General features: G+C 46.3%; 1 protein-coding gene across 1 annotated transcript; it reads left to right on the top strand.

Moving 5' to 3' along the window:
* Positions 1-3,589: 3,589 nt before the first annotated feature.
* On the top strand, positions 3,590-6,170 carry LOC139531377 (transmembrane protein 182-like). The gene is made up of 3 exons (XM_071327837.1): positions 3,590-3,988; positions 4,127-4,360; positions 5,701-6,170. The coding sequence occupies exons 1-3, from the start codon at positions 3,703-3,705 to the stop codon at positions 5,943-5,945; spliced, it is 765 nt and encodes a 254-aa protein (XP_071183938.1). The 5' UTR covers positions 3,590-3,702; the 3' UTR covers positions 5,946-6,170.
* Positions 6,171-22,662: the final 16,492 nt, after the last annotated feature.

The following is a 22,662-nucleotide window of genomic DNA, read 5'->3' as shown; positions in this document are numbered from 1 at the left end:
GTTCTAGTATTTTATGTCTCTCTGAGTTCTAGTTCTAGTATCTTATGTCTCTCTGAGTTCTAGTTCTAGTATTTTATGTCTCTCTGAGTTCTAGTTCTAGTATCTTATGTCTCTCTGAGTTCTAGTTCTAGTATCTTATGTCTCTCTGAGTTCTAGTTCTAGTATCTTATGTCTCTCTGAGTTCTAGTTCTAGTATCTTATGTCTCTCTGAGTTCTAGAATCTTTTTTCTCTCTGAGTTCTAGTTTGTTATGTGGATCATAACATAAAAAAAGGTTTTTGATAATTTGTCTCCCTCCCTAATGACTGTTTCCTGAGGAGGATTCTGATAAATGACAAAAGAGCATTGTAGCTTTGTATAAGAGGCTGGAGATGCAGATTGCCATTGAGCTGCTGGATACCCAAGCTATGGTAGACATCAGCACAGCCCCCTCACTTGTTTGCTTGCAGAAAGTGCAGATGCCATATTTACATACCATAGGCCTCTTGCCTGTCTATTGCTATACCAAATGTATTTATTATCATTGTTTTGTTTACCTCAGGCCTTTCCATTAGGTGAAAAATATTACACATTGATTTGTTTATTACTTTTTGGGACTTTGAAAAGTGTTGCGTTAATGATCATTTTGCGCTGGTAGTTATGGAAAATGTGGTAAAATCCATAACATCTGATCAATAAACATAATAATAATAATTATGAAATAGATAATACAGATCCTAATCTAACATTTTCAGGTAGTGAGAGTGACCCGTCTGGACACTTCTATAACATGCCATTTGCATCCAAAATACAGATTTGTTAAAAAAAGTGCACTTTTTCCTTTAAGATTAACAATTTATAGAAGGAATGAGGATGTTTATTGATAAATAAATATTTCTCTCTCTGTCAGAATGTGGCCATGTCCTCTCTACTCTCCAGAGAACAGTCCCCCTTCCCTTGGGTGGACTATATTGATGAGCAGGGCGGGCCTGGAGGTCGGCGTCTGGGGTCGGGTCGTCAGTTCACCAGAGCCAGGAAAGCTCCAGACCCTGCCCCACTTCATAGGCTCTCTGAGAAGGATGCCCTGGTCTCAGGGACCAGGAGCCTGGTTAAGAGGTTGTGGATACTCCTCCTCTGCTTCCACCTCCCAGGCTGGGTCCCAGAGCATCAGGACACCACGAGGGTAGCGACACAGAACCCCCTCCTAAGGCAGGTTTCCAGGGGCTCTCGCAGTCCACCCACCCCGTGAGAACCAAAGAACCGGAGGAGGAAGACTGGGGCAATGTAAGCCAGGAGAAGGAAGAGCAGGCCAGCTGACCAGGCAGGGTGTTACAGTCTGGACATAGCATGTTATAGTGCATGACGAACATGCTCTCTGAACAGATCAGGGACCGTAGTGAGTCAGAAACTATGAACCTCTATGATAGTCTAACATCCTCTCATTTATAAAACCACATTAAAACATCTCTAAATATCTTTGTACTAATATTTGTTTTTTGTCTAATGGGTATGATAATATGAACAAATATGCCTTCAGAAAGTATTCACACCCCTTGACTTTTTCCACATTTTGTTGTGTTACAGCCTGAATTTAAAATGGATTATATTGAGATTTTGTGTCACTGTAATAAACAATATTGTCAAAGTGGAATTAGGGTTTTAGAAATGTTTTAATTGTCTTGAGTCAATAAGTTTTCAACCCATGTTGTTATGTCAAGCCTAATTAAGTTAATGAGTAAATATTTGCTTAACAAGTCACATAATAAGTTGCATGGACTCACTCTGTGTGCAATAATAGTGTTTAACATGAATGACTACCTCATCTCTGTACCCCACACATACAATTATCTGTAAGGTCCCTCAGTTGAGCAGTGAATTTCAAACACAGACACCTCGCAAAGAAGGGCACCTTTTGGTAGATGGGTAAAAAAAAAAAAAAACAGACATTGAATATCAAATCAAATCAAATTTTATTTGTCACTTGCACTGAATACAACAGGTGTAGAACTTACCGTGAAATGCTTACTTACAAGCCCCTGGTGAAGTTATTAATTACACTTTGGATGGTATATCAATACACCCAGTCATTACAAAGATCCAGGAGTCCTTCCTAACTCAGTTTCCGGAGAGGAAGGAAACCGCTCAGAGGCCAATGGTGACTTTAAAACAGTTACAGAGTTTAATGGCTGTCACTACAAAGATCCAGGAGTCTTTCCTAACTCAGTTGCCATAGACGAAGGAAACCGCTCAGAGGCCAATGGTGACTTTAAAACAGTTACAGAGTTTAATGGCTGTGATAGGAGAAAACTGAGGATGGATCAACAACATTGTAGTTACTCTAATTGACAAAGTGAAAAGAAGGAAGCCTGTGTGTGCTGCTTTCCAACAGACACTGGGAGATAAATTCACCTTTCATCAGGACAATAACCTTAAACACAAAGCCAAATATACACTGGAGTTGCTTACCAAGATGACATTGAATGTTCCTGAGTGGCCTATATACAGTTTTGACTTAAATCGTCTTGAAAATCTATGACAGGACTTGCAAATGAATCTGTAGCAATAATCAACAACCAACTTGACAGAGCTTGAATACTTTTAAAAGACAAAATATTGTACAATCCAGGTTTGCAAAGCTCTTAGATTCTTAACCAGAAAGACAGCTGTAATAACTGCCAAAGGTGATTCTATCATGTATTGACTCAGGAGTGTGAATACTTATGGAAATTAGATACAGTATGTCTGTAATATATTTTCAATACATTTTCAATAATTTATAAAAACATGTTACTTATGGGGTATTGTGTGTGAGAAAAAATATCTATATAATACATTTTGAATTCAGGCTGCAACACAACAAAATGTGGAATAAATCAAGGGGTGTGAATAATTCCTGAAGGCAGTGTATACAGTATGTACTGTAAATGTATCCTGTTTTTCCTGTTTCGAAAAATAAACGTTTTATTAGACATCTGTTCATTTTGTTGAATTTTGGGGACAAAAGCAGTTGCTGCGACACTCAGATAGAGGGTTCCATCAGAGGTCTGAGTGCCAGACGGTACACTACAACACACACACTTCTATTTTTATGTGTGTAAAAACATTGCAACAGTATCCCTGTAAGTGTCACACGCATGACGACAGTGATTATTTTTATACCATCTCACGCACACACGCACGCACGCACGCACGCACGCACGCACGCACGCACACACACACACACACACACACACACACACACACACACACACACACACACACACACACACACACACACACACACACAGGTCTCTCCACAACATCTGATTGGTGAGTGGGAGTTGCTGGGAATAGACGAAGCATAAATAACCAGCTCCTGTTTAGAAGCCTCCATGTCAAACACGATACTTCTGATTGGATGGTCATCGGACAGTTATATTTGCTCTGCCCCTGGACACACCCCTATGACAAAGTATTTGAGGATTTACTAATGGAAATCAAGGCGGATAGGTCTGCTACAGTACGTAGGATAGTATCTGGCTCCTTCTCTGTCCTGCTATTGGTGGGGACGAAGCCGATAGACGAATCGACCGACTGGAGGACAGACAAACATCCGAACAGAGAAACAGTGACGCAGAAAGACAGACGCACAGACGGCCAGACCGAACGAACACCCGACACACTGATAGACTGACAAACCTTCACAATTGACTGACCGACTGAAGACAGATAGGCCAGATAGGTCATGTCTCCTGCTGAGAGGCTGAGTGTGCTCCTCTTCCTAGCTGGGTTCTTCGGGGGCTTGGGGGCCCTGTCCCTGATGCTCTCCTTTGGGACAGACTACTGGTTGCTGGCCTTGGAGACCTGTGGCCCTGGGGGTGCATCAGAGACCTGGGAGGCTGGGGCCCTCAGACCTGGGGAGGGGGAGATGGAGGATCAGGACACTGTGACATACTTCCACCAGGGCTTCTTCTGGAGGTGCTCCTTCAGTGGGAGGAGAGAGGAGGACATGATGTGGCACTTCTGGATAAGTAAGTATGAGAGTTCTTTTCACCTGTTTATGAAATAGAAATACTGTAGCAGACAATACATTCATTGATGAATGACAAGAATGACCTGAACTGTAATATAATGAACTAAAAAAAGACAACGTACATTTTTTTTCAAAGCCAATCAACCACACCAAAAGGTCTGTGTGCCTGCCTACCTCTTCCCATTTTATGCTTCTGAGCAAAGCACGGGTTACCAGGCACCTGACGATGCCGTCTACAGAGCCTTCTGGAGCATCTTCCTTCTAGTGGGCGTGGTCACTGTTATGATTGGTGGGTTTGTCATCATCTGTGCCTCTCCATTGGCCAGCCACAGGCTCTACAAAGTAGGCGGGGCACTCTTGCTCACTGGAGGTGAGTTATCGGTTGTGTTCCTCTGCTCAGACATTGCTGACGCATGCCAAATCTTACAATGCCTGGATAGGTATTTTTACATATCAGCTAACCACATCATATGTTATAGAAATCTGGTGCCAGAAGGCATAGTCGATGATGTAGCACGCAACCATTGGTTGATGCATGCATCGTCTGATCAGAGCAAGGGAACACGATCATCAGTTACTAGCTATGGTTGGGTCCACTCAACTTTACATGAAGCTCAAAGTTCAATTTGGAGCAGTGCCGATTTTAGCATCTGTTTTACATGAATTACACTAGAACGGTGACAAACGGTGCCCACACAGGGTGCCTACATAAAGCTGTCCCAACAGCAGAGTCCCAACAGCAGTCCCAATACCTTACCACTGCTACACCTGGCTATCAGCGGAGCCTTGTCTGGCAGCCAAACAGTTCATTCAGCCTCATTTACTTTCTTTAAAAAAAACATAGCTGATATGGCTGACTTGTTTAAACAAATGTGGTTTCTACTGACAATTGAGATGTACAAATTATGGCATAACGGGATATGAGGCCATCCCTAATTTCGATTAAGACATGAATGAGCGAGCTAGGACGGACGTAGTCAAATGCACAACAGAATTCAGAACATGGGCCGTTTTTACATTATTCTCCCTGTACACCAAGTCAAAAATGATAGGATAAATCTAAGGGGCATATTTTCAGACAATGAAGGCTCTTATAATACTCAATGATTACATTTCTCTAAAACGGGCTTATCCTTTTTGTTTATCTTTTTAAGCTTGGAAAAGAGACCCTTAAACCCAGACTTGGGACCATACACCCACTCGTCTGAATAGCAGGCTAGTGATTGCTTTGCAATGCTTGTAGTTAGCCACTGATTCCTTCCAAACCACTCATTGTTGAATTTGCCATTTTCAACTTGTTGTGTAATGTCCAATGGCCGATGAGCACCTGTACATTTTATCTATCATTTCTCTTCGTTATTTCTTCTCATATGACAAGGATTTAAAAACATTTGCCAGTAGATTTCTGACTTGATTCATGATGATGACTGCTAGCTTGCTAGCCAAGATTTTGAAAGTATGATGTTGACATGATCAGTCCAGTCAAAGCTGCCGTAGTTTGTATGCGGCTTTATTAACATTATTATATATTTTTAATTGTTTGCAAACTGATATGTGACACGTATTAATGCCAAAATAACATGTAAAACAGGCATCCCCATTTGCCCTGAATGACGGGTTGCCACTAATCAGGAGACACATTTATGTTCTATTAACTTTTATTGAATGTTTCCCTCTTCCCCCCCCCCCCTGTCCCTCTCCTCTCTCCAGATCTATGTCTCCTGGTTGTAATAATGATGTATGTAGTCTGGACCCAGGTACTGGACACTCTGGAGGACTACGCTGCCCAGCAACAACACTCCTCTCAGTGTCCAACAGTCTACCACCTCAGCGTCCAATACGGCCTCTCCTTCCTGTTTGCTCCCGTCTCCGTCTTCTTCTTCCTGCTGGCAGCACTACTCTTCATCCTGATTGGACGAACAGTGCGGAGGTGCCATCACAAAGTGCCAATGTAGTGACTGAGGGGGGAAACAGCCAGAGAGGAAGTTGGGAATGAACCATGCAGTGACTCCAGTGCCATAAAGGCTCAGACCTCCATGTTCAGTCTATAACAAGAGCCAGTAGTGACTGATACCATGGTCAAGTCTTATGGCTCTCACAGAGTAATACAGATGGACCACATTAAATACATTTGGAAAAATCAACTGTGATTAGCTTTGAATAAAAAGGCTACAGTCTCATTGGGAGTTGTTACATTTAATTCCACTGATTATTTGCAACCAGTTCTGGACTCTATCAGACAGTCCAGTCATAGAGGGTAATGAATTAGATTGTCATTATCTATTGGGATAATCATGACGGACGGGACAGCGGGTTCCTAATCAACTGCAACACATCTGAATACAGCTGGGTTCCACTACCACCACTAGAGAGCAGTGTTGCTTTAACAGTAGTAAAGTAGGAAAAATAGAACACTGTTAACAGTATTTCTAACCCAAATACTTCAAGCCATCTCAGAGAGCTTATATAGTTTCGATGGGAACAGACGTATCCCGGCCAACGTGAAGTTGCATCATTCATATTTGATTACAGCAGAGTGATTAAAAAGTTGAAAGAGGAAATGGTGAGATAATTTATTCAATTGCCTTTTTTTTGGACCAAACAAAAGATAATATATGTTCAGTTTTTTCCCTTCTTCTGTACAGTACGGTTAACTCCATATTAAAGTAACTGATACAGAAAGCCCACCATCACACCTTTATAATTGGAAAAGGCAAACATTATGAGTTCTCTCTCAGTGGCGAGGGCCTGAGACAGTAAGACAGCAATGAGATGAGGCTGACTGGGGGAGGAAAGGAGGGGAGGAGAAGAGGTGAAGTGTCTCATCAGTGTGTTTTTCTTTTCTTTTAATGTCTTTCCTCCTCTTCCTAGTCTGAGCTGTGAACAAGGTGAGCGTAATTACACTAGGAGCTTGTCACATTCACTTCTGTGGCCTCACACTGCCTGAAACATCTCTGGCACTAGCACCCCCCCCCACCTACACCCCACATCACCACCCGCCTGCGTTAAACGCACACCGGCGCGTACGAGCCACTCGTTTTAAAAGGGAGAGATTTTAATGATAGCCTGATTCAGTCATCTTTTGCTTTCAATCTTGTATTTTTTAGAAAAAGAGATTCTGTTGGCAGATTCATTTCCAGTATGTGCCCCCCTCCAATCCAACATCCTCCAGATTCAGTGTTATGTGTCACTGTCACCCCAGCGTTGCTCACACACTGTTGTTGATCCCCTCGTCACCTGGGTCTCTGTCCCTGAGAAATGAGACTGTCCACAACAATTACTACAAGAGCAATAAAGCCTCTCTCCTGTTCTCTCATTCTCTCGTCTTGCTCTCTCTCTCTTTCTCTCCATCCTCTCTCTCTCTCTCTCTCTCTCTCTCTCTCTCTCTCTCTCTCTCTCTCTCTCTCTCTCTCTCTCTCCCATTCAAAATGAAAAATGGTGGATCAAATGTAAGTCACATGACAGATTACAAAATGGAGACCATTGTTTTTAAGTTAAATGTATTTTCTACAAATACTCCTTAGCTCTTTGGTTGGCACTGTACAATCAGCAAATCAGTACTTGCATGATTTGCTTTTGTGTGTGACTGTAAATCACCCTCACATATTACTGGGTACAATCATGGCATAGTTCCCCTCCTTCTTATCCTCCACATCCTCCCTAAACACACCCTGTCCTCCCAGTTGGTTTGGTCCACTCAGCCCAGGGCCTCGGGTCCCACCCAGGGGCCACAATTATTCATCCCTTTGCTCAGCCAACTAGAAGAAATTACCCTCTCTCCAGATCCAGGACTTTCTAACCTGAATCAGAACCCCAGGCTGAAGCCCCCTGCCTTGGCTACAATTATGACCCCCCGTGCCTCCACTCTCCAGACCCAGTGTTTTCCATAAATATGAGGCTGGGCGGCTGGACCCTGTTGTACTGTACTCACACAGCCCATGCTCTTGTCTGTCTGGTGTGGGTCTGTGGAGCTGTAGCCTGCAGGCTGTGTGTGTTCACTGTCCCTCGGGTGGCTAGGGAAAAACAGAAGTGTTTAGGAGCTGAAGAGACACATATATTGGACTGATGGATGATAAATGTGAAGAATAGAGGAGAGTCAGACTCTTCAGATTTCAGCCATATGACCATAAGTGTATATGAATAGATCTGATGTTAATAAGTTGTAGGACTCTACACTACAGCATGTCCTGTCCTTTTTCTTCCATGGCACTTTCCTCACATTGTATGTTCTATCACCCTTTTCTATTCATCCTGCTCACATCCTCTTATTTAGCTCTATTTCCCTGTTTCTAACATGAGATCTTTCTCTCCCCCTTTTTCCCTCACACCTCTCTCTCTCTCTCTCTCCCCTCCTTCCCTCTTCTCCTCTCTAGCTCATCTGGCCAGGTCTTTCAGTGTTCATAATGAGGTCTGTGATTGCTCTGTGGCCCTCTCCCCCGATCTGCCCTGCTCTCTCCTCTCTTCCTCTCTCCTCCTTTCTTCCTGTGTTCTCTGCTTCTTTCCTGGGGGTTAATGAAGATCCTGTGGATTAAAAAGCAGCTGTTAGAAATGACACTGGCCCTGGCAGAGATGTGGGGCTATAGGCTGGATTGTGCCAAGAAGGCTGGAAGAGAGGAGCAGGGTAAAAAGAAGGGCATGGGAACATTTTTGTCCTGCTCTGACGTGCCATTTGAATATCTACAGTAAATCCTATTACCCATCTACATCTCTCTCTCTCTCTCTCTCCATCTCTCTCTCTCTCTCTCTCTCTCTCTCTCTCTCTCCATCTCTCTCTCACTCTCACTTCAATTCAATGGGCTTTATTGGCATCTCTCTCTCACCATCTCTCTCTCTCTCTCTCTCTCTCTCCCCATCTCTCATCTCTCTCTCTCTCACCATCTCTCTCTCACCATCTCTCTCTCTCTCAATATCTCTCTCTCTCTCTCCCCCCATCTCTCATCTCTCTCTCTCTCTCTCTCTCTCACCATCTCTCTCTCTCTCTCTCTCTCTCACACCATCTCTCTCTCTCTCTCACCATCTCTCTCTCTCTCTCTCTCTCTCTCTCTCTCTCACCATCTCTCTCTCTCTCTCTCGTCTATTTTCTCTCTCGTCTATTTTCTCTTGCCACCTATCCTTTTGCTCTCCTTCTGTCTAACCTCCCTTTCTAACCTTCTCATCCTATTGCTATCATTTATCTTTTTTCTTTCTCCCCCTCCTCTCTATCTCATCTGTGTTCACGGGTCCTTTATCATCACCTTCTTTGACAGTCCCTTTCACCTCACCAGGAGGAGAATGACTTGTGAGCACAAATACCTGACTGTGGAGCACTTATCATTAGGAGGGGAGGATGAGTCCGCGGAGAGACAACTTTTCTTCATCTGTCCCTCTCTCATCCTCCTTCCCTCTCATCCTCCCTTGCCTCATCCCGCTATTCCACCAGACACTATTGCATTAGGTCAGTGTGTACTTTAGGTCAGTGTGTACATTAGGTCAGTGTGTACATTAGAGAAGGTAAATGGATTATATTTAGCCTCCCTCTCCTTCTCCTCTTCCAAAGAAAATGATCAACATAGTGTACTGGAAGAGAGAACGGAGAGAGAGAGAGAGAGAAGAGAGGAGAGAGAGAGAGAGAGAGAGAGAGAGAGAGAAAGAGAGAAACATGAAATCCAAGTTTCTTTCATCCATGGACGCTTTCATCTCTTTTTTCAAACTGAGGGAATAATCAGTGGTGCTACTGATACAACCTCTACTAGGGGGAAGAGAGGAGCGAGGGGGGAGAGAGGGGGGAGGAGGTGGTGCTACTTATACAACCTCTACTAGGGGGAAGAGAGGAGCGAGGGGGAGAGAGGGGGGAGGAGGTGGTGCTACTTATACAACCTCAACTAGGGGGAAGAGAGGAGCGAGGGGGAGAGAGGGGGGAGGAGATGGTGCTACTGATACAACCTCTACTAGGGGAAGAGAGGAGCGAGGGGGGAGAGGGGGGAGGAGGTGGTGCTACTTATACAACCTCTACTAGGGGAAGAGAGGAGCGAGGGGGGAGAGAGGGGGAGGAGGTGGTGCTACTGATACAACCTCTACTAGGGGAAGAGAGGAGCGAGGGGGGAGAGAGGGGGGAGGAGGTGGTGCTACTGATACAACCTCTACTAGGGGGAAGAGAGGAGCGAGGGGGGAGAGAGGAGGGAGGAGATGGTGCTACTTATACAACCTCAACTAGGGGGAAGAGAGGAGCGAGGGGGGAGAGAGGGGGGAGGAGGTGGTGCTACTGATACAACCTCTACTAGGGGAAGAGAGGAGCGAGGGGGGAGAGAGGGGGAGGAGGTGGTGCTACTGATACAACCTCTACTAGGGGAAGAGAGGAGCGAGGGGGGAGAGAGGGGGAGGAGGTGGTGCTACTTATACAACCTCTACTAGGGGGAAGAGAGGAGCGAGGGGGAGAGAGGGGGAGGAGATGGGCGGGAGAGGGGAGAGAGGGGGAGGAGGTGGTGCACTATACAACCTCTACTAGGGGAAGAGAGGAGCGAGGGGAGAGGGGAGGAGGTGGTGCTACTTATACAACCTCAACTAGGGGAAGAGAGGAGCGAGGGGGAGAGAGGGGAGGAGGTGGTGCTACTTATACAACCTCAACTAGGGGGAAGAGAGAGAGGAGGTGGTGCTACTCACTCTGGGGGGGGGGGGGCTCAACCTCAGCGGGGAGAGGGGGGGGCTACTATACAAACTCCTGGGGAGAGGAGCGAGGGGGAGAGGGGGGTGGTCTCTGATACAACCTCAACTAGGGGAAGATAGAGCGGGAGAGAGGGGGAGGAGATGGTGCTACTACAACCTCTCTAGGGGAAGAGCAGGGGGAGGAGATGGTGCTACTGATACAACCTCTCTAGGGGAAGAGAGGAGCGAGGGGGAGAGAGGGGGAGGAGGTGGTGCTACTGATACAACCTCTACTAGGGGAAGAGAGGAGCGAGGGGGGAGAGAGGGGGAGGAGGTGGTGCTACTTATACAACCTCTACTAGGGGGAAGAGAGGAGCGAGGGGGAGAGAGGGGGAGGAGATGGTGCTACTGATACAACCTCTACTAGGGGGAGAGAGGAGCGAGGGGGGAGAGAGGGGGAGGAGGTGGTGCTACTGATACAACCTCTACTAGGGGGAGAGAGGAGCGAGGGGGGAGAGAGGGGGAGGAGGTGGTGCTACTGATACAAACTCTACTAGGGGAAGAGAGGAGCGAGGGGGAGAGAGGGGGAGGAGGTGCTACTGATACAACCTCTACTAGGGGAAGAGAGGAGCGAGGGGGGAGAGAGGGGGAGGAGGTGGTGCTACTTATACAACCTCTACTAGGGGGAAGAGAGGAGCGAGGGGGAGAGAGGGGGAGGAGGTGGTGCTACTTATACAACCTCAACTAGGGGGAAGAGAGGAGCGAGGGGGGAGAGAGGGGGAGGAGGTGGTGCTACTTATACAACCTCAACTAGGGGGAAGAGAGGAGCGAGGGGGAGAGAGGGGGAGGAGTTGGTGCTACTTATACAACCTCGACTAGGGGGAAGAGAGGAGTGAGAGGGTGAGGAGGTGGTGCTACTTATACAACCTCTACTAGGGGGAAGAGAGGAGCGAGGGGGGAGAGAGGGGGGAGGAGGTGGTGCTACTGATACAACCTCTACTAGGGGGAGAGAGGAGCGAGGGGGGAGAGGGGGGGGGTGGTGCTACTGATACAAACTCTACTAGGGGGAAGAGAGGAGCGAGGGGGAGAGAGGGGGAGGAGGTGGTGCTACTGATACAACCTCAACTAGGGGGAAGATAGGAGCGAGGGGGGAGAGAGGGGGAGGAGATGGTGCTACTTATACAACCTCTACTAGGGGGAAGAGAGGAGCGAGGGGGGAGAGAGGGGGAGGAGGTGGTGCTACTGATACAACCTCAACTAGGGGGAAGATAGGAGCGAGGGGGGAGAGAGGGGGAGGAGATGGTGCTACTTATACAACCTCTACTAGGGGGAAGAGAGGAGCGAGGGGGGAGAGGGGGAGGAGGTGGTGCTACTGATACAACCTCAACTAGGGGGAAGATAGGAGCGAGGGGGGAGAGAGGGTGAGGAGATGGTGCTACTTATACAACCTCTACTAGGGGGAAGAGAGGAGCGAGGGGGAGAGAGGGGGAGGAGATGGTGCTACTTATACAACCTCTACTAGGGGGAAGAGAGGAGCGAGGGGGGAGAGAGGGGGAGGAGGTGGTGCTACTGATACAAACTCTACTAGGGGGAGAGAGGAGCGAGAGAGGGGGAGGAGGTGGTGCTACTGATACAACCTCAACTAGGGGGAAGATAGGAGCGAGGGGGGAGAGAGGGGGAGGAGATGGTGCTACTTATACAACCTCTACTAGGGGGAAGAGAGGAGCGAGGGGGGAGAGAGGGGGAGGAGGTGGTGCTACTGATACAACCTCAACTAGGGGGAAGATAGGAGCGAGGGGGGAGAGAGGGGGAGGAGATGGTGCTACTTATACAACCTCTACTAGGGGGAAGAGAGGAGCGAGGGGGGAGAGGGGGAGGAGGTGGTGCTACTGATACAACCTCTACTAGGGGGAAGAGAGGAGCGAGGGGGGAGAGGGGGAGGAGGTGGTGCTACTGATACAACCTCAACTAGGGGGAAGATAGGAGCGAGGGGGGAGAGAGGGTGAGGAGATGGTGCTACTTATACAACCTCTACTAGGGGGAAGAGAGGAGCGAGGGGGGAGAGGGGGAGGAGATGGTGCTACTTATACAACCTCTACTAGGGGGAAGAGAGGAGCGAGGGGGAGAGAGGGGGAGGAGGTGGTGCTACTGATACAACCTCAACTAGGGGGAAGAGAGGAGCGAGGGGGGAGAGAGGGGGAGGAGATGGTGCTACTTATACAAACTCTACTAGGGGGAAGAGAGGAGCGAGGGGGGAGAGGGGGAGGAGGTGGTGCTACTGATACAACCTCTACTAGGGGGAAGAGAGGAGCGAGGGGGGAGAGAGGGGGGAGGAGGTGGTGCTACTGATACAACCTCTACTAGGGGGAAGAGAGGAGCGAGGGGGGAGAGAGGGGGAGGAGGTGGTGCTACTGATACAACCTCTACTAGGGGAAGAGAGGAGAGAGGGGGAGAGAGGGGGGGGGAGATGGTGCTACTGATACAACCTCTACTAGGGGGAAGAGAGGAGCGAGGGGGGAGAGAGGGGGGAGGAGGTGGTGCTACTTATACAACCTCTACTAGGGGGAAGAGAGGAGCGAGGGGGGAGAGAGGGGGGAGGAGGTGGTGCTACTGATACAACCTCTACTAGGGGGAGAGAGGGGGGTGGGGGGAGGAGGTGGTGGTATATTAGGTGGCTGTCAATACAGAGATGGAACGCACTTCTCATCGTAGTATTGGTTGGGGTCCATGTTGGAGCTGAGAGGCTGATCATTGCTTCTCACACTGAGAGAGAATTGTGATACAATACAAACAGAATGGCACAGGGTACATGATCACTGGCGTAGGTCGGCACTCAGCAGGTCTTCTCTTTTTTCACATGGAAAAATATTGAACTAAAACCAAAAAGACAAGACTAAATAAAAACATTAATGCCAAAGAATATTATTAATCCCAAAAATGGAACCAAAACCAAAATAATAAATGATATTTCCCTCCTGTGATAGCTTCTTGGCGTGACTTCTAATCTCGACTGTTCCAAGTGGTTTTTCATTAAATGTGTGTCAAGACTAATTTCGAGGCAAATGAATACAGATGTCAGGATGCCATCAAATCCCATCGTGGGCCCCATAATGAGATAACAGGCTTTAGTCAAAGCATTAACGCTATTGAAAAAATGAGATTAGTTCAATGGAATGTGGATACGGGTCTGGAACCGTGGAACGAGGGCTTGGCGGGAGGAGAGGCACGGGGAGGAGGAGAGAGAGGATGAGGTGGAGAGAGAGGATGAGGAGGAGAGAGAGGCACGGGGAGGAGGAGAGAGAGGCACGGGGAGGAGGAGAGAGAGGCACGGGGAGGAGGAGAGAGAGGCACGGGGAGGAGGAGAGAGAGGATGAGGAGGAGAGAGAGGCACGGGGAGGAGGAGAGAGAGGATGAGGAGGAGAGAGAGGCACGGGGAGGAGGAGAGAGAGGATGAGGAGGAGAGAGAGGCACGGGGAGGAGGAGAGAGAGGATGAGGTGGAGAGAGAGGGGCACGGGGAGGAGAGAGAGAGAGGATGAGGTAGAGAGAGAGAGAGGATGAGGAGAGAGAGAATGAGGAGGAGAGAGAGGATGAGGTAGAGAGAGAGAGAGGATGAGGAGTAGAGAGAGAGAGGATGAGGTAGAGAGAGGATGAGGAGGAGAGAGAGAGAGGAGCTCCAGCATCAGACTATGAGACCTGCACTGCCAAATCACAAATCTGTTTCCAACGTGGGTATTAATTATCAAACTGAAGCCGCTGGTGCATATTGATTCATCGGGCGCAACACGTTTGTATTATCTCCTATTAAGCAGGAAAAAAGCAGAGATTATGGGAGCCTTCAGGGGCGTCTTATGAATTCTTTGAGACTATTAAGCCACGTCATGGACTTTGGAGCAAAAAGACAGGGCTCCCAATAGTGTTCTCTAGATGCTCCTTATGTGGACTAAAACGCATCCTTAAGCTCCAAATTCAATTATTGTGGGTGCCTGTTACAATTACCTTGAAGAATGACATGGCCCTGTATAAACTTGGTATTCACTTATTATGTCTCTCTCTGTCTCTCTGTGTGTGTGTGTGTGTGTCTGTATGCACCCATATGTATGTGAACAGAAGCTTAAATGCAGATGCATTAATTTAAACGGAGCATCATGCTGTTGTATGTATGTATGCTGTGTTGTGCTGTGTTGTGTCATGCTGTCTAAGTGAGGTTAAGCTTCCCTGTCCCCTCCATTGACCGGCTCTCACCAGCGGAGCTAAACACTCTAATGGGTGTCACACCCATTGACCTCTGCCCTTATTTGGACATAACAGGAAATGAACCCGGAAGTAAGCCAAGTATCCATGACGGCTCAGTCTTCGCAGTTGCCTGGTATTGGCCTTTATCTAATGACAAACATTAAATAGACCCAAAAGAAGGAAAACAACAAGATACGCATCCACTTCAGTGAATGAGTAATCAAATCATATTAACCTACCACAGTCCAAATGGAAGGAAGGATTCCATTATCACCTAACATCAAATACAATCATTTTCAAATACAACCAAAAGCCAATATCTGTGGTGTATGTAAAATCCTATGACATCTCAAGTGCCTCGCCTCGAGATTCTTTAGTCAGTGTGACCAGGGAGAGAAAGGTGTAGCTATCAGAATAACCATGTTAGTCAGTGTAACAAGGGAGAGAGAGAAAGGTGTAGCTATCAGAATAACCATGTTAGTCAGTGTGACCAGGGAGAGAGAGAAAGGTGTAGCTATCAGAATAACCATGTTAGTCAGTGTGACCAGGGAGAGAGAGAAAGGTGTAGCTATCAGAATAACCATGTTAGTCGGTGTAACCAGGGAGAGAGAGAAAGGTGTAGCTATCAGAATAACCATGTTAGTCAGTGTGACCAGGGAGAGAAAGGTGTAGCTATCAGAATAACCATGTTAGTCAGTGTGACCAGGGAAAGAGAGAAAGGTGTAGCTATCAGAATAACCATGTTAGTCGGTGTGACCAGGGAGAGAGAGAAAGGTGTAGCTATCAGAATAACCATGTTAGTCAGTGTGACCAGGGAGAGAGAGAAAGGTGTAGCTATCAGAACAACCATGTTAGTCAGTGTGACCAGGGAGAGAGAGGTGTAGCTATCAGAATAACCGTGTTAGTCGGTCTGACCAGGGAGAGAGAGAAAGGTGTAGCTATCAGAAAAACCATGTTAGTCAGTGTGACCAGGGAGAGAAAGGTGTAGCTATCAGAATAACCATGTTAGTCGGTGTGACCAGAGAGAGAGAGAAAGGTGTAGCTATCAGAATAACCATGTTAGTCAGTGTGACCAGGGAGAGAAAGGTGTAGCTATCAGAATAACCATGTTAGTCGGTGTGACCAGGGAGAGAGAGAAAGGTGTAGCTATCAGAAAAAACATGTTAGTCGGTGTGACCAGGGAGAGAGAGAAAGGTGTAGCTATCAGAATAACCATGTTAGTCAGTGTGACCAGGGAGAGAGAAAGGTGTAGCTATCAGAATAACCATGTTAGTCAGTGTAACCAGGGAGAGAAAGGTGTAGCTATCAGAATAACCATGTTAGTCAGTGTGACCAGGGAGAGAAAGGTGTAGCTATCAGAATAACCATGTTAGTCAGTGTGACCAGGGAGAGAGAGAAAGGTGTAGCTATCAGAATAACCGTGTTAGTCAGTGTGACCAGGGAGAGAAAGGTGTAGCTATCAGAATAACCATGTTAGTCAGTGTGACCAGGGAGAGAATGGTGTAGCTATCATAATAACCATGTTAGTCAGTGTGACCAGGGAGAGAGAGAAAGGTGTAGCTATCAGAATAACCGTGTTAGTCAGTGTGACCAGGGAGAGAAAGGTGTAGCTATCAGAATAACCATGTTAGTCGGTGTGACCAGGGAGAGAGAGAAAGGTGTAGCTATCAGAAAAACCATGTTAGTCAGTGTGACCAGGGAGAGAAAGGTGTAGCTATCAGAATAACCATGTTAGTCGGTGTGACCAGGGAGAGAGAGAAAGGTGTAGCTATCAGAAAAACCATGTTAGTCAGTGTGACCAGGGAGAGAAAGGTGTAGCTATCAGAATAACCATGTTAGTCAGTGTGACCAGGGAGAGAGAGAAAGGTGTAGCTATCAGAATAACCATGTTAGTCAGTGTGACCAGGGAGAGAAAGGTGTAGCTATCAGAATAACCATGTTAGTCAGTGTGACCAGGGAGAGAAAGGTGTAGCTATCAGAATAACCATGTTAGTCGGTGTAACCAGGGAGAGAGAGAAAAGTGTAGCTATCAGAATAACCATGTTAGTCAGTGTGACCAGGGAGAGAGAGAAAGGTGTAGCTATCAGAATAACCATGTTAGTCAGTGTGACCAGGGAGAGAGAGAAAGGTGTAGCTATCAGAATAACCATGTTAGTCAGTGTGACCAGGGAGAGAAAGGTGTAGCTATCAGAACAACCATGTTAGTCAGTGTGACCAGGGAGAGAGAGGTGTAGCTATCAGAATAACCGTGTTAGTCGGTGTGACCAGGGAGAGAGAGAAAGGTGTAGCTATCAGAAAAACCATGTTAGTCAGTGTGACCAGGGAGAGAAAGGTGTAGCTATCAGAATAACCATGTTAGTCGGTGTGACCAGGGAGAGAGAGAAAGGTGTAGCTATCAGAAAAACCATGTTAGTCAATGTGACCAGGGAGAGAAAGGTGTAGCTATCAGAATAACCATGTTAGTCGGTGTGACCAGGGAGAGAGAGAAAGGTGTAGCTATCAGAAAAACCATGTTAGTCAGTGTGACCAGGGAGAGAAAGGTGTAGCTATCAGAATAACCATGTTAGTCAGTGTAACCAGGGAGAGAAAGGTGTAGCTATCAGAATAACCATGTTAGTCAGTGTGACCAGGGAGAGAAAGGTGTAGCTATCAGAATAACCATGTTAGTCAGTGTGACCAGGGAGAGAGAGAAAGGTGTAGCTATCAGAATAACCATGTTAGTCAGTGTGACCAGGGAGAGAGAGAAAGGTGTAGCTATCAGAATAACCGTCTTAGTCAGTGTGACCAGGGAGAGAAAGGTGTAGCTATCAGAATAACCATGTTAGTCGGTGTGACCAGGGAGAGAGAGAAAGGTGTAGCTATCAGAAAAACCATGTTAGTCAGTGTGACCAGGGAGAGAAAGGTGTAGCTATCAGAATAACCATGTTAGTCGGTGTGACCAGGGAGAGAGAGAAAGGTGTAGCTATCAGAATAACCATGTTAGTCAGTGTGACCAGGGAGAGAAAGGTGTAGCTATCAGAATAACCATGTTAGTCAGTGTGACCAGGGAGAGAAAGGTGTAGCTATCAGAATAACCATGTTAGTCGGTGTAACCAGGGAGAGAGAGAAAAGTGTAGCTATCAGAATAACCATGTTAGTCAGTGTGACCAGGGAGAGAGAGAAAGGTGTAGCTATCAGAATAACCGTGTTAGTCAGTGTGACCAGGGAGAGAGAGAAAGGTGTAGCTATCAGAATAACCATGTTAGTCAGTGTGACCAGGGAGAGAGAGAAAGGTGTAGCTATCAGAATAACCATGTTAGTCAGTGTGACCAGGGAGAGAAAGGTGTAGCTATCAGAATAACCATGTTAGTCAGTGTGACCAGGGAGAGAAAGGTGTAGCTATCAGAATAACCATGTTAGTCAGTGTGACCAGGGAGAGAAAGGTGTAGCTATCAGAATAACCATGTTAGTCGGTGTGACCAGGGAGAGAGAGAAAGGTGTAGCTATCAGAATAACCATGTTAGTCGGTGTGACCAGGGAGAGAGAGAAAGGTGTAGCTATCAGAAAAACCATGTTAGTCAGTGTGACCAGGGAGAGAAAGGTGTAGCTATCAGAATAACCATGTTAGTCAGTGTGACCAGTGAGAGAGAGTTGTAGCTATCAGAATAACCGTGTTAGTCGGTGTGACCAGGGAGAGAGAGAAAGGTGTAGCTATCAGAATAACCATGTTAGTCAGTGTGACCAGGGAGAGAACGGTGTAGCTATCAGAATAACCATGTTAGTCAGTGTGACCAGGGAGAGAGAGAAAGGTGTAGCTATCAGAATAACCATGTTAGTCAGTGTGACCAGGGAGAGAGAGAAAGGTGTAGCTATCAGAATAACCGTGTTAGTCAGTGTGACCAGGGAGAGAGAGAAAGGTGTAGCTATCAGAATAACCATGTTAGTCAGTGTGACCAGGGAGAGAGAAAGGTGTAGCTATCAGAATAACCATGTTAGTCAGTGTGACCAGGGAGAGAAAGGTGTAGCTATCAGAATAACCATGTTAGTCAGTGTAACCAGGGAGAGAGAGAAAGGTGTAGCTATCAGAATAACCATGTTAGTCAGTGTGACCAGGGAGAGAGAAAGGTGTAGCTATCAGAATAACCATGTTAGTCAGTGTGACCGGGGAGAGAAAGGTGTAGCTATCAGAATAACCATGTTAGTCGGTGTGACCAGGGAGAGAGAGAAAGGTGTAGCTATCAGAAAAACCATGTTAGTCAGTGTGACCAGGGAGAGAAAGGTGTAGCTATCAGAATAACCATGTTAGTCGGTGTGACCAGGGAGAGAGAGAAAGGTGTAGCTATCAGAAAAACCATGTTAGTCAGTGTTACCAGGGAGAGAAAGGTGTAGCTATCAGAATAACCATGTTAGTCAGTGTGACCAGGGAGAGAGAGAAAGGTGTAGCTATCAGAATAACCATGTTAGTCAGTGTGACCAGGGAGAGAAAGGTGTAGCTATCAGAATAACCATGTTAGTCAGTGTGACCAGGGAGAGAAAGGTGTAGCTATCAGAATAACCATGTTAGTCGGTGTAACCAGGGAGAGAGAGAAAAGTGTAGCTATCAGAATAACCATGTTAGTCAGTGTGACCAGGGAGAGAGAGAAAGGTGTAGCTATCAGAATAACCGTGTTAGTCAGTGTGACCAGGGAGAGAGAGAAAGGTGTAGCTATCAGAATAACCATGTTAGTCAGTGTGACCAGGGAGAGAGAGAAAGGTGTAGCTATCAGAATAACCATGTTAGTCAGTGTGACCAGGGAGAGAAAGGTGTAGCTATCAGAATAACCATGTTAGTCAGTGTGACCAGGGAGAGAAAAGTGTAGCTATCAGAATAACCATGTTAGTCAGTGTGACCAGGGAGAGAAAGGTGTAGCTATCAGAATAACCATGTTAGTCGGTGTGACCAGGGAGAGAGAGAAAGGTGTAGCTATCAGAATAACCATGTTAGTCGGTGTGACCAGGGAGAGAGAGAAAGGTGTAGCTATCAGAAAAACCATGTTAGTCAGTGTGACCAGGGAGAGAAAGGTGTAGCTATCAGAATAACCATGTTAGTCAGTGTGACCAGTGAGAGAGAGTTGTAGCTATCAGAATAACCGTGTTAGTCGGTGTGACCAGGGAGAGAGAGAAAGGTGTAGCTATCAGAATAACCGTGTTAGTCAGTGTGACCAGGGAGAGAGAGAAAGGTGTAGCTATCAGAATAACCATGTTAGTCAGTGTGACCAGGGAGAGAGAAAAGGTGTAGCTATCAGAATAACCATGTTAGTCAGTGTGACCAGGGAGAGAAAGGTGTAGCTATCAGAATAACCATGTTAGTCAGTGTAACCAGGGAGAGAGAGAAAGGTGTAGCTATCAGAATAACCATGTTAGTCAGTGTGACCAATGTAGCTATCCTACCATCCACTATGCTACACTAGATGCCTCCACAGTATAATGAGCCCCCCAACAGTCAGACACCCATTTCACACATGGGTGGCAGCGGTGATGGGAAACATATGTTGGTATTGATATATAATTATGAGCATCGAGTTCTACTTCCTGTAAGTCATATGAAATGACATCATAGAAGGCTGTAAGATGGTGTTGGAGAGAGAGAGAGAGAGAGAGAGAGAAAGAGAGAGAAAGAGAGAGAGAGAGAGAGATCTGCTGACTGCACTCAATCATCACCTGATTATGCAACGAGAACAGAACACAGTGCTCACTCATTGTCTGTCTGCAACGTGTGTGTGTGTGTGTGTGTGTGTGTGTGTGTGTGTGTGTGTGTGTGTGTGTGTGTGTGTGTGTGTGTGTGTGTGTGTGAGAGAGAGTGTGTGTGTGTGTGTGACATTTTCTTCATCTTCATCTTCCTCTCCTCACAAACACATCCTCCTCTTCCTCTTCCTCTTCTTCTCCTCTTGCACATTCACTTTTTCTGTTTTCTGTTCCTCCAGACTGACAGTACTGTGGTGTATGTGTTCTGTGATGATAATGAAGATAATAGGTACTGTAAGGTATTGGGTTGAGGAATCTACAAGAGGACGCTGCAGTGGATAGCTGCCGACTTACCAATTCTGCTATTTTTTCAAATGTTTTTACATTGACTTTTATTGTACATAATATTTCCGCCATCATTTCCTATGACAACTTCTGGACATCAGAACAGCGATCACTAACCTCAATGTGGATGAGGATTTCTACTTCAACAAGGCAGAAGCTGTGGATGTAGTGCTGAATCCAGACCAGGCCCTAATCCCCGGCACAAGAGAGGCAGACGAGCGGGCTCCCTGACGAGACTACGCCGGCAAGTTCATTTTTATTTGATTCATTTATTTAACCTTTGTTGAACTAGGCAAGTCAGTTAAGAACAAATTCTTATTTACAATGACAGCCTAGGAACAGTGGGTTAACTGCCTTGTTCAGGGGCAGAACGACAGATTTTTACCTTGTCAGCTCAGGGATTCAATCTAGCAACCTTTCTGTTACTGGCCCAACGCTCTAACCACTAGGCTACCTGCCGAGTTAATAAACAGCCTCTACCCTCCGTTCTATTGGTGAACGTACAATCACTGGAGAACAAACTGGACGAGCTCCAATCGAGACTATCCTATTAATGGGACCTGAAGACCTGTAATATCCTATGTTTCTCTGAGTCGTGGTTGAACAAGGACATGGATAATATATATCTAGCTGGTTTTTCTATAAATCGTCAAGGCCGAACGGCAGCTTAGGGTAAGGTTAAGGAAGGAGGTTCTTTGTTAAAAACAGCTGGTGCGTGACCTCTAATGTTAAGTACACAGTAAGTCTCAAGTTTTTGCTCGTCTGAGCTAGAATACCTTTAACACTTTTTTGGTTACTACATGATTCCATATGTGTTATTTCATAGTTTTGAGGTCTTCACTATTATTATACAATGTAGAAAATAGTAAAAAATAAATTACTGTAGCTGAGTACTATGGCTGTCTCCAAACTTTTGACTGGTACTGTATATTTTTCAGGGCTGTCTATTTACCACCACAAACCGATGCTGGCAATAAGACGCACTCGACGAGCTGTATAGGGCCATAAGCAAACAAGAAAATGCACATCTAGAGGCGGTGCTCCTAGTGGCCGTTCATTTTAATACAGGGAAACTAAAATCCATCTTACCTCATTTTTACCAGCATGTCACCTGTGCAACTACAGGTGAAAAAACTATAGAACAGCTTTTGCACCATACACAAAAACGCAAACAAAGCTCTACCTCACCCTCCATTTGGTAAATCTGACCATAACTCTATCCTCCTGATTCCAGCTTACAAACAAAACAGGAAGTACCAGTGATGCGCTCAATACGGAAGTGGTCTGATGAAGCGGATACTAAGCTACAGAACTGTTTCACTAGCACAGACTGGAATATTTTCCGAGCTTCATTAATAAGTGCGTCGACGACGTCATATTTAAAAAAAACATTTTTTATTTAACAAGGCAAGTCAGTTAAGAACAAATTATTATTTACAATGACGGCCTACACCGGCCAAACCCGGACGACACTGGGCCAATTGTGCGCCAACCTATGGGACTCCCCATCATGGCCAGTTGTGATACAGCCTGGATTTGAACCAGGGTGTCTGTAATGACACTTCTAGCAGTGAGATGCAGTGCCTTAGACCGCTGCACCACTTGGGAGCCCAACCAGAAGTATCCCAACCAGGAGTAATGGATTACATCCACACTGAGCTAAAGGCTAGAGCTGCCGCTTTCAAGGAGCGGGACACTAATTTGGATGCTTATAAGAAATCACGCTATGACCTCCGGCAAGCCATCTAACAGTCAACATGTCAATACAG

This window comes from Salvelinus alpinus, chromosome 10 (genome assembly GCF_045679555.1).
Source record: "Salvelinus alpinus chromosome 10, SLU_Salpinus.1, whole genome shotgun sequence".
Lineage (NCBI taxonomy): Eukaryota > Metazoa > Chordata > Actinopteri > Salmoniformes > Salmonidae > Salvelinus > Salvelinus alpinus.
Note: the sequence above shows the minus strand (reverse complement) of the source record. Positions and strands in the feature narration are given on the sequence as shown.

Bases quoted from the DNA above. Each gene is read 5' to 3' on its own strand.
- LOC139531377 (XM_071327837.1), top strand. From the start codon at position 3,703: ATGTCTCCTGCTGAGAGGCTGAGTGTGCTCCTCTTCCTAGCTGGGTTC. The intron at 3,989-4,126 runs GTAAGTATGAGA...TTTTTTTCAAAG, and splicing joins GATGTGGCACTTCTGGATAA to CCAATCAACCACACCAAAAG. The intron at 4,361-5,700 runs GTGAGTTATCGG...TCCTCTCTCCAG, and splicing joins GGCACTCTTGCTCACTGGAG to ATCTATGTCTCCTGGTTGTA.